Below are 15,329 nucleotides of genomic sequence, written 5' to 3'. Positions count from 1 at the left end.
ACTGAGCAGTGCTGAGCAGTGACTAGAGGAGTCAGTTCGACAGTTGGGTGAGATGGCATCGCATGGGTTTAGAGATCAGGACAGCTTAGAAGGAGCTTCCAACTATGTCATATGGAAGACCAGAATCTTAGCTATTCTGGAGGAGTACGATCTCAAAGCCTACGTCAAGAGTGTCATGGTTGTTCCTGCTGACAATGATTAAAAGAAGAAGTACAACACGGAGCAGGGGAAGGCAAAGAAGTTTATACTCGATGAAGTTCGAGATCATGTGGTCTCACACTTGCAGGGCAAGGATACAACCCGAAAGATGTGGGAAGCTTTGTCTTCACTGTATGAAGGCTCTTCCAAATAGTGGAAGATGTACCTAGAACAAAAGTTGTAGCGAACATTGATGCAGAAGGGAGGAGTTAACTCCTATCTTCAACGTCTTCAGGACACCAGAGACCAGCTCACTGCAGTGGGGTCTACTCGTCAGTCTACCGCGATGGTAAGGACAGCCCTGGATGGAGTCTCGGATGAATGGCAAGTCTTTGTCCAAATCATATTGGACAGGGAAAGACTACCTTCATAGGAGGAGATGTGGGCATCCATTCAACAGGAGGAATTAAGGAGGGACCTGGTAAAGGTCAACCTCAATGGCAGCAGTGGGAGTGGCACGAAGACCAAGGAGGAGGAGGAGAACGTAGCTCTAGCATCAAAGGGATAGTAAAAAAAAAAGCGGAAGAAGGACATTTCCTAAATGTTTCAAATGTGGTGAGATGGGCCACTTTGCATCCCAATGTCCTTTGAAGCAAAAGGATAAGGATGAGAAGCATGATCCTAAGGCTGCTTCAACAAAGATTGAAAAAGATGAGTTTTCCATGAGTGCCCACACATCTCTAGGAGGGAAATGGGGTGATATTGAGCTGTAGTCGGGAGGACTACATGTGGACAGGATCCTTGAGGAGTCCACCTCTTGGATCAATTCCTTGCTACGAGAGCCCGAGAATTAGCAATAGCAAGATGGACTTAGTGTCAAATGATGCAGTGGATTGTTTGGAGAGACAGATGTAGTAGCTGGAGACCAGAGAATAATCAGCGTAGGGCAAAGTTGGTAGCAGTGTAGATGGCACAATGCAAAAGTCAGCAGCAACGCAGAAGATTCAGAGGGTCAGAGACTAGTAGCAGTCAGATAACAACATTCATGGTATTATGTTGAACATAGTTAAGTTCAATAATTTTGGATGCTTTTCAGTTGCTTCTCTCAACAACTGAGTTGCAGTACAAATGCAATGTTAGCAGTGGCAGTGCTAGCAGCATAGCAGATGCAGCATTTGAGAGGGAGTTGCAGTTCAGATATGGCAATGGCAGTGGCAGTGTCTTGGGCAGCAGTACAGTTGCAGCAGCAACACAATGTTCGTGGCAGCAACAGTGCAGAAAGGAGATGCTTCAGATACCGAGCGGCATGCAGTTCGACATTGTTGCTAGAGCACTTTCCTCGCTAAGAGGGAGTGTTAGTTTTTGGTAGCATGGAATGTGCTCTAGCCATGAAAATTGGTGGAGAGGCTAAGGCACATGAGTTCTAAAGAAACCAGAAATTGTTTGGTGAAATTCTACCACACTGTATTTTATTAAAATAATTAATATTTTAAATAGGGCTCCTAAGTCTAAACTTCGCAAAATTAAAATATTAATGGGTATTAATCAAAATATGGGTGAGAATGTTCTAGAAAGCGGATCAAGTCAAGTTTTTAATCTTAGCCGTTAATTAGAGACTTAATCTCAGTCGTTGAAGTCTCAACGAGAAAAGTATAAGGAGGCTTGGGGATCATTTAGAAACACACACAGAGAGAACAGATTGATCTGGAGTTCGATTTTTGGGGCTAAGAAGCTGAGAAATTCAGACTAGGTGATCAGTTGCAGCAGAGGGGCAAGGATAGTTCGGGAGTACTGACGGAGAGGCGGAGAGAAGCTACTGGAGGCAGCACAGCAACTAAGAGGACTGATGTTGGGCCAATCTAGGCCCACACAGGCCTGACGCAGAGCCAGAAGAGCCAGCGCAGAAGCAAAAGTTGCCCTCCACGCAGAAAGTCAGAACATCCGAGAAATCTTACGCAGTGGGCGGAAGAGACAGCGCAAAGCTAACGCAGAGCCTGTTGGGCTGACGCAGGGCCAGCGCAGAAGTAGACAGGGTTAGCCAGTTTTGTTATCGGATCAACCGGAATCTGTCGGGTGAAGTGAGGTAAAACTCACTCAGTTTTTCCGCCATTGTATTTTCTTTGTCACTGGATTGCTAGGAGGGCAACCAGCATTGTATATAGAATTACTGCTTAATAGTAGAAAACCCTCAAAGCTGTTGCACCAGTTTTCCCGCATTGGGTTTTTCCGGGGACTATTTTTTCCAAAAGTAACTATGTCCTATGTAACTTGTTCTTTGCTCAGTTTTTTGTTTCATGTAATCAAATTTTAAGTAGTGTAGGTTGCAGAAGTAATTTGCTTCAGTATTCAGAGAATAACTTGATAATATATATTAAAATCAAGTAGGTGAAGTAGATTCAAATTTGCTGCAGTAGGGGTTCCTTGAGGATTAAGAATTTTCACAGGGCCCACGGTACTCAGTACAGGATGGATCAGTGGAAGTTGATGCAGTCAAAGACCGAGGGACAGTTGCAGAGATTAGTAGCAGTCAGATGCTGAGAAGCGCAGTGCAGAGTTGGCAGCAGTGCAGTTGGCACAATGCAAAGTCAGCAGCAACGCAGATCCTTCAATGGCAGTGTAGATGCTAGTAGCAGTCAGACACTCGAGAGACAAATGCAACATACTAAACACATTTGATTCAGTATTTTGGATGTTTTTCAGTTGCAGATGTTGTCGTTGCAGCAACAACAGATGAGAGGGAGTTGCAGTGCAAATATAGTGTTGGCAGTAGTATGGCAGCGTCAGCAACAACACAGATGCAGCGTATATCAAAGTTGCGGAGTGGATGGTGGGCAGTATGTCTAGACATCAAAAGCGTAACAGGAGATGATGCAAGGACAGAGTGTTGTGGCAGGGTATGCAACACTAGAACACATTCCTCACTAAGAGGGAGTGTTATTTTTTATAGCATCGAATGTCTGCGAGCCACAAAATTTGGTGGAGAGGCTAGAAAACATGAGCCCTCCAAAACCCAGAAATCGTTTCTGGAAATTCCGCCTTGAAGTGTCTCAATTAGATTACTAACCGTTTTTTAAATATTTCCTAAGTCTAAACTTAGGGAATATGGTTAATTAATTAGTATTAATTGAGATAAGGCAATAATAGTCTAGAAACTCACATGGATAGATCCAGAGATGATCCTAGCCATCAATTATGTTTTAATTTTGGCTGTTGGAGCTCCAACAGTGGATTATAAGACGAGGTCGATGTGGAGATGAAGAAAACACTTGAGCAGTTCGATTTCTTGGCAGCTCGATTTCCAAAGTAGCTGCAGTCAGTTGTCGGAAAGAGTTAGAGATCGAAACAATGGGGCAAGGACAATGATCTGAAGGAAGTTTTCCAGATCCAAAGAGGCAGCAGCAAGAGGCCGAGTTATCCCAGTCAGGCAACACAGAGCTCTACACAGTAACTTTAGCGAGGGCAGTTTGATTTGCTAGAGAGAAAATCGTTCTCAAATTCAGAGGCCAGGCAGAAGTTCCAGAGGACCAGAGAGACGAATTTCTTGTAGGAATTTACAGGGTAAGTTCCTCAGAAAGAATACCAAAAGGACACCGCTCACAACCAGATCTCAAATCAATACACCAGTATTTTTGACGTGGTTAAAACCCTCAAAGTGCAAGGAGGGAAACAGTCCACGACCTGTCCCAACGTGGGTACTACAGGCAATTTATTAATCAAAGAATGAAAATTTACATAAGCTTCTCTCATGCACGGATTACCCGAACAATGACCCTCCATGCGCTTTAAATAGAACTCATGGACCAATCGGGTGTCAAGCCACGGATCAAGTGTCGGTAATACCGAGGTGAGAGTGAACCGTCGGATCACTACATATCGTGACCGTCGGATTGTAAGTTACAAAATGTACAACGGTAAAGAAACACACTTTACCTAACTCTAACCTAACTCTATACTAGACCAAGTTGAACTTAACTATATCCTATGTGTCGGAATATCCTAACATCCCCCCTTAAGAACAACTTGGGATAGGATTGAAGGATTTACAAATATGACACAATAGGAGAAGGAAGGAGGCACTAGAGCCTATCCCCCCTTAGTGACAACTTCCTGAACTCCAAGCATATATCGAAGTTTAGTGAACTTCGCCTCTGTGAGAGCCTTTGTGAAGATGTCTGCAACCTGATCATCTGTTGGACAATATTGCACTTCAAGAACATGGTCATGAATGAGCTTTCTGATGAAGTGCATGTGTAGTTCAATGTGTTTGCTGCGCTGATGCTGGACTGGATCTTTGCATAGCTGAATGGCACTTTGATTATCACACCAAAGTGTGGTTGGATGCTGCTGCTCAAAGCCAAACTCTGATAGGATCTGACGAAGCCACAAGGCTTCCTTACTAGCTTCCACGGCACCACGATACTCTGCTTCTGCTGACGAAAGAGAAATGGCAGCCTGTTTCTTACAAGCCCATGTAATAGGTCCTGAACCAAGAGTGAAGACATAACCGGCAGTAGACTTCCGATTATCAGGGTCACCAGCCCAATCAAAATCAGTGAAACCAACTAACAGAGGAGCTGCTTTGGCACTGTAATGAATCCCAAACTGTACTGTACCTCGAACATAACGAAGTATTCTTTTAGCTGCTTTCCAATGACTTTCACGGGGGTTTTGCATAAAACGAGCAACAAGGCCAACAGCAAAGGAAAGATCAGGACGAGTATGGGTTAAATACAAGAGTTTTCCGACAAGTTGACGGTATAAGGTAGCATCAACTTCAGGAGAAGTACAAGAGACTGAAAGTTTGACTCCAGACTGAAAGGGAGAAGGGGCTGGCTTACAGTCTTCCATGTGAAAATGACGAAGAATATCACAAGCATACTTGGACTGGGAAAGGAAAATACCCTCTTGGGATTGCAAGACTTGAAGACCAAGAAAATAGTGTAAGTGTCCTAAGTCTGTCATTTCAAATTTCTTTTTAAGGCTGGACTTCACATGGTTTATAAGGTTGGGATCACTACCAGTAAGAATAAGATCATCAACATAAAGAACAAGGATGATAAGAGAGTTGCCCACTTTCTTGGTGTAGACAGTATTGTCAGAATGACACCTAGAAAAGCCAGATTCTAAAAGAAAGCTATCCATTTTGGCATACCAAGCCCGAGGAGCTTGCTTGAGGCCATAAAGGGATTTCTTAAGTCGACAAACAAGGCTGGAGTCTGTTTGTATGAAGCCAATGGGTTGTTCCATATAGATTTCTTCCTGCAAGTCCCCATGCAAGAAGGCAGATTTAACATCCATCTGATGGACTTCCCATTTTAAAGAGGCAGCAAGGGAAAGAACAAGGCGGATAGAGTTCATTTTGGCAACAGGGGAGAAGGTTTCAGTGTAGTCAATGCCTTCAACCTGTGAAAAGCCCTTAGCAACGAGACGAGCTTTATGTTTATCAACTTTCCCATCTGGTCCATACTTGGTTCTGTAAACCCATTTACATCTAACAAGTTTGCGTCCCTTTGGTAGAGGAACAAGATCCCATGTATCATTTGTCATCAATGAATGATATTCTTCATTCATAGCTGCTTCCCAATGTGGATGGCCTGAAGCTTCTGCAAAAGTGTCAGGATCATGATTTACTGGAGCTTGAGCCAGTAAAGAAGAGGCTCTTTCAAACTGAGAACGTGTACGTCGCTGATCTGTAGGATCACCGGCAAGATCACCTGCTGCATCCCGAGTAGCACGAACCCATCTTGGAAGTTGAGGATCCTGAGAAGGTGGGGGAGGATTATCATCCTCGCTTTCATCATCTGAAGAAGAAATGTTTTCAAAAGTAGAAGAGATAGGAAGAGGTGGCACATCCGCCGGACTAGGCTCGCAAGCCGATTTATTTTCATCAAATTTTACATCTCTTCTAATGATAACATTTTTGGACTTAAATGGAATAAGTCTATAACCTTTTACATCTTCAGAATATCCAACAAAAGTACATTTCTCACTCTTAGGTTCTAAAGCTTTATGCTTTTCATCTGGAATATGGGCCCATGCTTCACTTCCAAACACACGAAAGTGACTTACATCTGGTTTAATGGAACTCCAAGCTTCTTCTGGAGTGATATTCTCTAGAACCTTAGTAGGAGTGCGATTGATTATATAATTTGCACAATTAATTGCTTCGGCCCAAAAACTAAGACTGAGTCCTTTAGATTGCAGCATACAATTAGCCATTTCCTTTAAGGTGCGATTTTTCCTTTCAGCTACACCATTTTGTTGTGGAGTGTATGGAACAGTATGTTGCATTTGAATTCCATTTTCGGTGCAAAAGTTGATGAATGTGTTTTTAACATATTCTCCACCATTATCAGTTCTTAGCTTAAGAATTTGATGTCCAGATTGTTTTTCAACAAAGGCTTTGAAGGCCAAAAAAGTGTTAAATACTTCACTCTTGAGTTTTAAGAAGTATACCCAAGTGCGTCTGGAGAAATCATCAATGAAAGTTAAGAAGTACTTGCAGCCAGAGAATGAAGCAACAGGAAGAGGACCACATAAATCACTGTGCACAAGCTGTAAAGGGGCTGAGGCGTGCCAAGAGGCACGTTTGTCAAAACTGTCCCGATGATGTTTTCCGAGTACACATCCGGAACAAACACCATCTCTGCAAGATACCATAGGAAGACCTGTCACCATATTTTCTTTACATAGATGCTGAAGGGAGCGATAGTTTAAGTGACCAAATCGCTCATGCCAAAGTTTGCTCACTTCATCATTATGAGCAACAAATACTGAGGGAAGATTTGATGACCCAAAGTTGTGAAACTTATACAACCTTTTGGAATCATCAGCAAGACCAGTAGCTAGAATCTGTTTAGGATCTTTTAGATCCTTGATTACAACATCATGAGGTGAAAATTCAACAATTTTACCTTCACCTGAATGAGTTATCTGATAGACAGATAGAAGGTTGCAGGATAAGGTTGGAACACATAATACATCATTAAACTGACCATTGTCTAGATGAACAGTTCCAGTCCCTACAACATTAAGAGATCTATCATCACCAATATATATATTTTTGGTGTTACAATCATTTAAAGAAGAAAACATGGCTTGATTTTTGGCCATGTGACAAGAGGCTCCAGAATCAATGAGCCACTCATGAGAATGAGAAGAAGAAGAAGATACATTTAATGCATAACCAGACTGAGATGATTGATAATGACATGCAGAAAGTGCCATTCCGGAAGTTGAAGTTGAAGTAGGCTCCACATGGATGTTATGTTTCTTCATTGCGGCTTCCAAGGCTTCCATCTTCTTAAAGCATTTAGATTCTAAGTGGCCATCTCGATTACAAAAGTTACAATGTCTATCAGACTTCTTCCATTTGTTTTTATTGGTCTTATCATTTTGCTGAAATGATCTTTCATTTTGAGGCTGAGATGGTTTAGGACCATTCTTTTGAGGATATGACTTCTTAGGATTCTTTGAATTTGGTTGCTGCTGGGCGGCTAATGCTTTCGTGGAAGAGTTTCCAAGATTAAGAAGACCAAGGTGTAAGAGTTTTTCTTGTTCTCTTATTAAGGAATCACAAAAGGAGTCAAAGGAAGGGGCCTTGTATTCTTGTCCTTGACAAATGAAAGCTTCCCTTGTAGAATGGAAAGTGGAAACAAATACAGAGTAGGCTGGTCCCAACTTAGTAAGGATGGAATAAATAAGGTTACCATCTTCTTTCTTAACTTTAACACCTTCCAAGAGATATCTAAGGGTCTTGAATTTGGACAAGAAATCTTCAATGCAAGAAAAATTATTAGGATCCAAAGTAAGCAGCTCATTTTCAAGTTGATGGGCTCTAATTTCATTTTTAATTCCAAAAACTTTAGCAAGTTTTTCTAATGCTTCATGAGGAGTCTCAAGTTCTGCAATGTGGAATCTAAGATCAGGAGAAACAGACATCCCTATCAAACCACGTGCTTGATCTTGTCTATTTTCCCATTTTGTCGCCTTGTCTTCATCTTTTGGTTTCTTCTCTTGGTCTGTGGCTATTCTATAGAGACCTTTACTTCTAAGTAAATCTCCCATGTAGGCTACCCATTGGAAGTAGTTAGTGCTGTCAAGAATGACTTGGCATGGACTTTCCATTTTTTTTTTAAAAACTGAAGCTGAAGATGCTGAAAGTAAGTGTTCCAATGGATAGATCTCGAAAAAATAGGCGGTTTTAAAAAAAACGGCTCTGAAAAAGGCTTTCGAATGAAGAAGTTATGGCTTTTTGAAAAAAAAATTGTTGACGTTGCCGGCAAAGTGCGCGAATGTGCGGGAATGAAAAAAAATCCGCCCCCACAAAATGGAGACTTGAACCCAAGACCTCTACTCTCTTAAAATAGCTTTGAACCAATTGATCTATACAAAAAATTTGAGAGAGAGAGAGAGAGAGAGGGGGGGGGGGCCTTGGTTTGCGTGCTTGCCTTGAGAAAGCTCTTTTTCCCTACAAAACACAAAACACAAAACCCAACACGAATATGCAAAGAAAAACGAACCTTACGGCTCGAAGTTAGCTTTAGCCAAAAAACTAGAAATTTTAAAAACAATCTCAAAGTTAGCTTTAGCCGAAAAACTAAATATTTTTCTCAATGTTTCTGATTTTCCGAGATCACACTAAGGTGCAGGGAAAAGAGCATACGCATGAGAAAAATCCTTCCTTTCTGTTTCTGATTTGCCCAGATCGCACAGAGTCGCAGGGCAAAGAGCATACGCAGAAATGAAAGGTATAGATCCGGTTAAAAAAAAGGCTAAATAAACTGAGACCGAAATAAGCAGAGAGAAAATAACAGTAAACTGCAAAAAAAACACTGTATACCTCCCGATCTGAAAAATGACGCAGCTAGGGCTACCGGAAACCTTTTCGTGTGAAACGAAAGGGGTTCCTCACTGGAACAGATGCTCCGAACGCAACAGAGCAATCCTCTCGGCCCGAAAGCAGTCAGAAACAGCAGATCTAGGAAACGACAGCCGCATGCAGTTCTACCGGCTTCAGATTTGGATCACCAACGGACGCGGCCCTCAAATAGCTCTGATTCCATGTAGGAATTTACAGGGTAAGTTCCTCAGAAAGAATACCAAAAGGACACCGCTCACAACCAGATCTCAAATCAATACACCAGTATTTTTGACGTGGTTAAAACCCTCAAAGTGCAAGGAGGGAAACAGTCCACGGCCTGTCCCAACGTGGGTACTACAGGCAATTTATTAATCAAAGAATGAAAATTTACATAAGCTTCTCTCATGCACGGATTACCCGAACAATGACCCTCCATGCGCTTTAAATAGAACTCATGGACCAATCGGGTGTCAAGCCACGGATCAAGTGTCGGTAATACCGAGGTGAGAGTGAACCGTCGGATCACTACATATCGTGACCGTCGGATTGTAAGTTACAAAATGTACAACGGTAAAGAAACACACTTTACCTAACTCTAACCTAACTCTATACTAGACCAAGTTGAACTTAACTATATCCTATGTGTCGGAATATCCTAACATTTCTTAGCAGCAGAAGGCAAAACGACTTCATCAGAGACCAGTCATGACTACGCAGTCCAGCGCAGAGGGTGACACAAAATCCTCAAGAGACCGAGGTAGAGTGCTAAGGTGACAACAGCAACCAACTCATTGTTGCATCTTAGTGCCTTCTAAGACCACTCACAAGGCCTGCTAGATTTTGAAGCAACAATAGGCATTTTGCTTGAGCCAAGGAGGACCTGCTTGTGATCATCCTAGCATGTTGAGGATTCTTGGTGGAGTGATCAACTTTGGTTAGGAATGATTCCTAGCTAGGAGTTGGTGGCTAAGATTTTCTTGCTTTACCTAGGTAGGGTTTGGAGAGCTTGAAATTGTACCAGCTTGTGATAGGTTAAATGTGTATATATTGTTCATCTCTGATATATAAATGAGTGTTTCAGCTGCTTAATAACTGCATACTTGCAGATTTGATTTTGAACTTGTATTGTCTTCTTGATAGCGTAATTTACAGCACTTGTTTATGCTGATTTGGCACAACAAAGGGACAAGATTGCTACGTGGTTTGACATATATCTTGAAGATAAGAGGTGCAGATTTACTGCAACGAATTCTGCTGTACTAAAATTTATTTCACAGCTGTTACATGCATGGAAATGTATGCCCAAAAGGCTGCGGGCTAGTCCCCTGAAGAAGCTTTTTATTAGGCCCATTGTACATTATTTATGTATATACAACTGTCATCCATCACATCAATCACAATACACCGAAATACAAGCACGATGGTACATATAAGCTGCCGTGCAGCGCCACAATGGTGAGAATCGAACACGGGTGGGGTGCGTGAAAGCCGACTGCCCCAGCCGTGTGAACTGTGCATTCGGGTGCAAACAACTTGTTAGAATTGAAGTACGCTTGTTTGGTATCTTTTGTATTGAGCTGCCTAGTGATTTAGACTGAAATGAACTGAAGTATATACTGTTGTTCTCTGATGTAATTATATATTTCATAGCATCCTTCAGGCTGAAAGCTCTCAGGGATTAGATCCAGAAAACATCTATTGAGAGGGTAACTTATCTTTTGAAGAGCAGATTCTAGAGGTAACATGCCTTCTTCCTACGAGGACATCTTAGAGCAACCAAAAAACTAACATAAATGAAATAGAGTTGGAAACTCGGAAGAACAATTTGGACAATAGTGGAACTAATGAGCAGGATTAAAGTATGTGAAAAGAAGAAATGACAAAAAAATTAAAAATTTGCAGTTTACTTGATATTGTACAATGAATGTTTTCTCATCTCAAAGGGAGTCTCATATGTAGTTTAGAACACGTTCCATTCTTCTCATTGTTTTGATGTTTAAAATCAAACCACCAAATACATTATGCCTTACTTAGGCAACCTCCAAGAATTGATTATTGGATATGATACTGCTTGGGCCTAAATAATAGATAGCATCAATATACTTTTAGGCCATCCCTAACTTAAAACATTGTCATATTTTTAAATTTTTTTACAAACAAAAAAAAAATCACCAGAATAGTATACCTGCCCATGTTGACTCCCAAAAATGTTTCCAGCCTATCATTGTATTGCAGTAGTTGAAGCCGTCTTACACGGAACTGACAAAGTATATTATTATCAGCAATATGTGTTTCTTGAAATCTGTAATCTTCTGTCTTAGAAAGCCCATACAAAAGAATAGCACGGACTGAATCTACAGTCGAGCCTATTTTATCCACACATTCTGAAAGCACCCAAGTTCGGTCATCAATACTTGATAAAACGTTTTGGACTGCCTCTCTTCCATAATCTGAATGTAGCCATTGTGATTTGAGCACTTCGTCCTTATCAAGTCCATACTTCATTGCAAAATGAAGTGCAGCCTCATATTTCTGACTATCTATTAGAAACCTATACATCTCAGGCACTGACTGTTCCAACAAAGATAGCAGCTTCCATCCTGAGCCTCTGTTGGCCCCATCCCGTACATTCTTGGAACTTACTTGGCAAAGTGACCCAGATGATTCTTCTGATTGACCATAAGGAAATATATTCTCTAATACAAAAACATGTCCCTGAGAACTAGGATTTCTAACCAGCACAGGAGAAGAAAATGTGGGGCTATCCTCCAAAAGGTTATTAGCACTAGGGATCTCAATCAAATTAACAATACCATTACGTTTGGCAAACATAAGTTTCCCCGTAGACCACCATGCAAAATCTATTATGCCATCTAGACTTACAGTATTCTGTCCTTCAACAGAGCTTTCAGTAGTAGTACAGTTATTGTCGATGAGTGAAATTTCACACACAGAAATTGGGATTCCTTCTAGTGTTAACATATGTAAACTTCCTGTAAAATCCAACATTGCAAGATGCCTTCCACAAGATGAGATGACAACCTTTGCAGAAGAAAATGGCTCTGAGTGCCTCCCTGGAAAGGTGAGGACACCTTTAAACTCTGAACTGGAACAGACTAACTCTATATCTGATGTATTTGTAAGGTGCCAGACAGAGAGAGAATACAATCCTGAATAACAATAAATAAATAAAAGTCTCATGAAAACTGCAGAGAAAAAAATGGCTATTTACATATAGCAAAATACAGAAAAAATTAGGTCTTCAAAGAATAATGTTTGCATGTCAGTATTCACACAGCAATTAATAAATAATGCTGGTATCCAATCCATGAATATGTACTCTTGCTTTGTACATTACAGTAATTAAGACAAAAAGAAAGTTTCAGAACAGAAAGAATTATGTGTGAAATAAGCATTATACAAATTATTAATATAAAGAATATATTCCCATCAAATAACTCACCTTCATTAGTAGGCCCAGCTAGAACCAGGATAGAAAGCTCCTTGTGGAAACAACAACAAGATATACCTAATGGATGTTGTTGTCTTAGTTTCAACTGTTGAGTGGGTTTGTTGTTCAAGAGATTAACTGCACTATTTTCCTCATCAATTACAATCCACTGGAAAATGCAATCTGACGTAATAACCATAATCCTATCCCTGCAAAGAGCATTATCTTGTTTACTGATTGTAAAGCATGGAAATTTGGAAAACAGAAAATAGGAGAACTAGCATCTCAGCTTTTATTTTTATATTTTTAAACATTTTACCCTTTTTTCAAGCACAAGCACCATCACAGAGAGAGTAGAGAGTTATAGAAATACCTATCAGATATCTTTGCACTACTATCCTCCCAGACAAACAACCCAACAATTGTTCCTGCCGCTTGTAAATGGTACTTTGAAATCTCCCTCAGCTCTTCTTCATTTGATTTTAGAAAATATATAATATCTGAGTTATCAGATACTACAAGAATGTTCCAGTGATCCACCCAAACGCCATGCAACAACACCTTGGATTCAGGCAAAGCTGAGGATATGCAAATGCGGGTGTTAGGCACAGATGACAAGTCTCAGCCATGAAACAGATAAAACATTACAAGTTTAAACAAACAAGCACCCTCCACTTAATGAGACAAACATATAATTCTTTAGATTAATCATTCATTAATGCATGAACCTGTCTCTAAAAGATGAAATGATATTAATGTCCACTAATGACCAGAATATGTTGGTGGGAATAGAAAAAACAATCATTCACAACAACGAGTGCTTAGAGCATCTCCCATGCATTTATAAAATCTATGGTTCAGGAGTGATACAAAGAAAGAGACTGACTTCAAAAGCTTTCTAGCTTGACTTAATTCTATATAGGAAGCTGATTTGGCACTCCCATATTGTCTTCACTTTGTCAACAGTCTGGGAAAGCAGAGTACAAAGAAGTAGAGAAAAATTTTCGAAGATCGAAGCTATCAGTTGTGATCGTTTATTATTGTAAACCCAATTTCTACAAAGTTTATTGTAAATGATGCTAGTATGACCATTTAATTATGTAACAACACCTAAGTAAGCCTCTAATTTTGGCAAAGGATATCATCCTAGGAAGTTTTTTAACCTCCCCAAATTATGTGTGTTTGTAAACACGCATAATCAGCAGAGTTTTTCTTCCAGCGATAACCCCAAAGCTAGGGTGGAATTTGTTGACAAGGTCTTAGGTGAGTCCTAGTGTTTATCAAATCTGTTGTAATTTCTAAGTCTAACTTTTAGAAACCCTTCATGTACTTTTCTAATTTATTTCTGCCTACTTGTTCTAATTAATTAACAAGTTATTTACCATGTAAATATTGAAAATAAATACAAGTACATGTTCAACACATTACAGATCATCAACTGAAAGAAATAAAACAATGTCTTCGGAAAAACCCAATGTGGGAAAACCGGTGCAGCTATATGAAGGTTTTATTATTATGCAGTTTCTAAATACAATCTGGGTGCCAAAACTGGCTCACCCAACAGAGAATAATCTCGGCAGTAGTACCTCTCTACTCAGAAGCAGATATTCCGACTGAAACCCCGGATAAACACTCCGACAGCTCCCACCTCCGATCTGCCCCACGAAAACCCCAGCGTCAGCCTCTAGGGACTGCATCAGCCCTTTCTGGCCCAGCGTCGCCCTGGCTTGCCCTACATCAGCCTCTGGAGGCACTGTGTCAGCCCTTAGAGCCTCTGTGTCACCCACGCTAGCTCTTTGAGGCACTGCGCAGCTCCTGGCTACCTCTGCGTGAGCCCTTGTTGGCTCTACGTCAGCCTCTGGCTAACTCTATGTCCCTCTCTCCCGGCTTCTACGTTGATCCTCCCGATACTATCTCTGCCTCTCTGCTTTTATATTCACTGCCTCTCTACTTTTATATTCACTGCCCCTCAACTGCAACTCTGATCGCTTTTTGGACTTCCTCAACAAACCCTGCCCCAGAAAATCGAAATCTTGATCAACTCAGTGTGTTCTCCAAGTGACCCTTAAGCCTCCTTTTATACTTTTCTCATTGACAATTCAATGGCCGAGATTAAGTCTCTAATGAACAGCTAAGATTAATTCTGGCTTGATCCATGACTTTTGGACCATTCTAACACAGTTTTATATTAATACACATTAATATTTTATTTTCCTTAAGTTTAGACTTAGGGACCCCATTAAAAATATTAATTATTTTAATATCTCCTAAACTGTTTAGAATCTGCCCAAACCATTTCTGGGTATTGGAGATCTCATGTGCCTTAGCCTCTCCACCAAGTTTCGAGGCTAGAGCACATCTGATGCTACCCCAAATCAATAGAGTCTAATGTAAAATTGTGTTTGAGAATAATTTTAGTGCATGGTCCCTCATAATCAAAACACCATGGCTAAATTATTTTATTATAAGCACACTTGGTTTCATACTAGATAATAGTGTCGCAGAATTGGGTAATGTCTTGAGGGTTTGGTTTGAATGTGTATTTCCCCTTCTAAGGGTTGATATTGTAATTATTTTGATGTAAAAATATTTTGGTGCATGGTGCCTCACAATCAAAAACTATTGCTAAAATATATGAGGGTGGAAAAAATTATTAATCCCCTCTATAGTCAATTAATGAATTTTTCTGGCAAAATTAAATATAATTCCTAAGTCATAAAATTAATTATTTTTTAGTCAAAAAATAATTATAGAGAAATTCATTTCTCTCCAAGTGGCAAATAATCAAAATTTTCAAATTTTCAAAACCCTTGTATATTTGTAAATCTTGTAAATAATTTTGTAGATCTAACTTGTAAATTATTTTTTCTAACTTGG

The 15,329-nt window shown here is 40.3% G+C and overlaps 1 protein-coding gene across 3 annotated transcripts in view; it reads right to left on the bottom strand.

Moving 5' to 3' along the window:
* Positions 1-15,329, bottom strand: part of LOC149211259 (MAG2-interacting protein 2-like) — a 542,599-nt gene that overhangs the window by 311,285 nt on the left and 215,985 nt on the right. For all 3 annotated transcript variants that reach the window (XM_089396982.1, XM_089396981.1, XM_089396983.1), the window contains 3 exons: positions 12,826-13,030; positions 12,465-12,661; positions 11,187-12,171 (listed from right to left, as the gene is read on the bottom strand). In XM_089396982.1, the coding sequence (XP_089253108.1) occupies positions 11,187-12,171; positions 12,465-12,661; positions 12,826-13,030 (1,387 nt within the window). The remainder of the gene's footprint in view (positions 1-11,186; positions 12,172-12,464; positions 12,662-12,825; positions 13,031-15,329) is intronic.

The sequence above is a fragment of the Pinus tabuliformis genome, chromosome 1_2, assembly GCF_031772625.1.
Source record: "Pinus tabuliformis cultivar Carrire ecotype Pingquan chromosome 1_2, CPIR1, whole genome shotgun sequence".
NCBI classification, from domain to species: domain Eukaryota; kingdom Viridiplantae; phylum Streptophyta; class Pinopsida; order Pinales; family Pinaceae; genus Pinus; species Pinus tabuliformis.
This window is presented reverse-complemented; position numbering and strand designations above follow the sequence as displayed.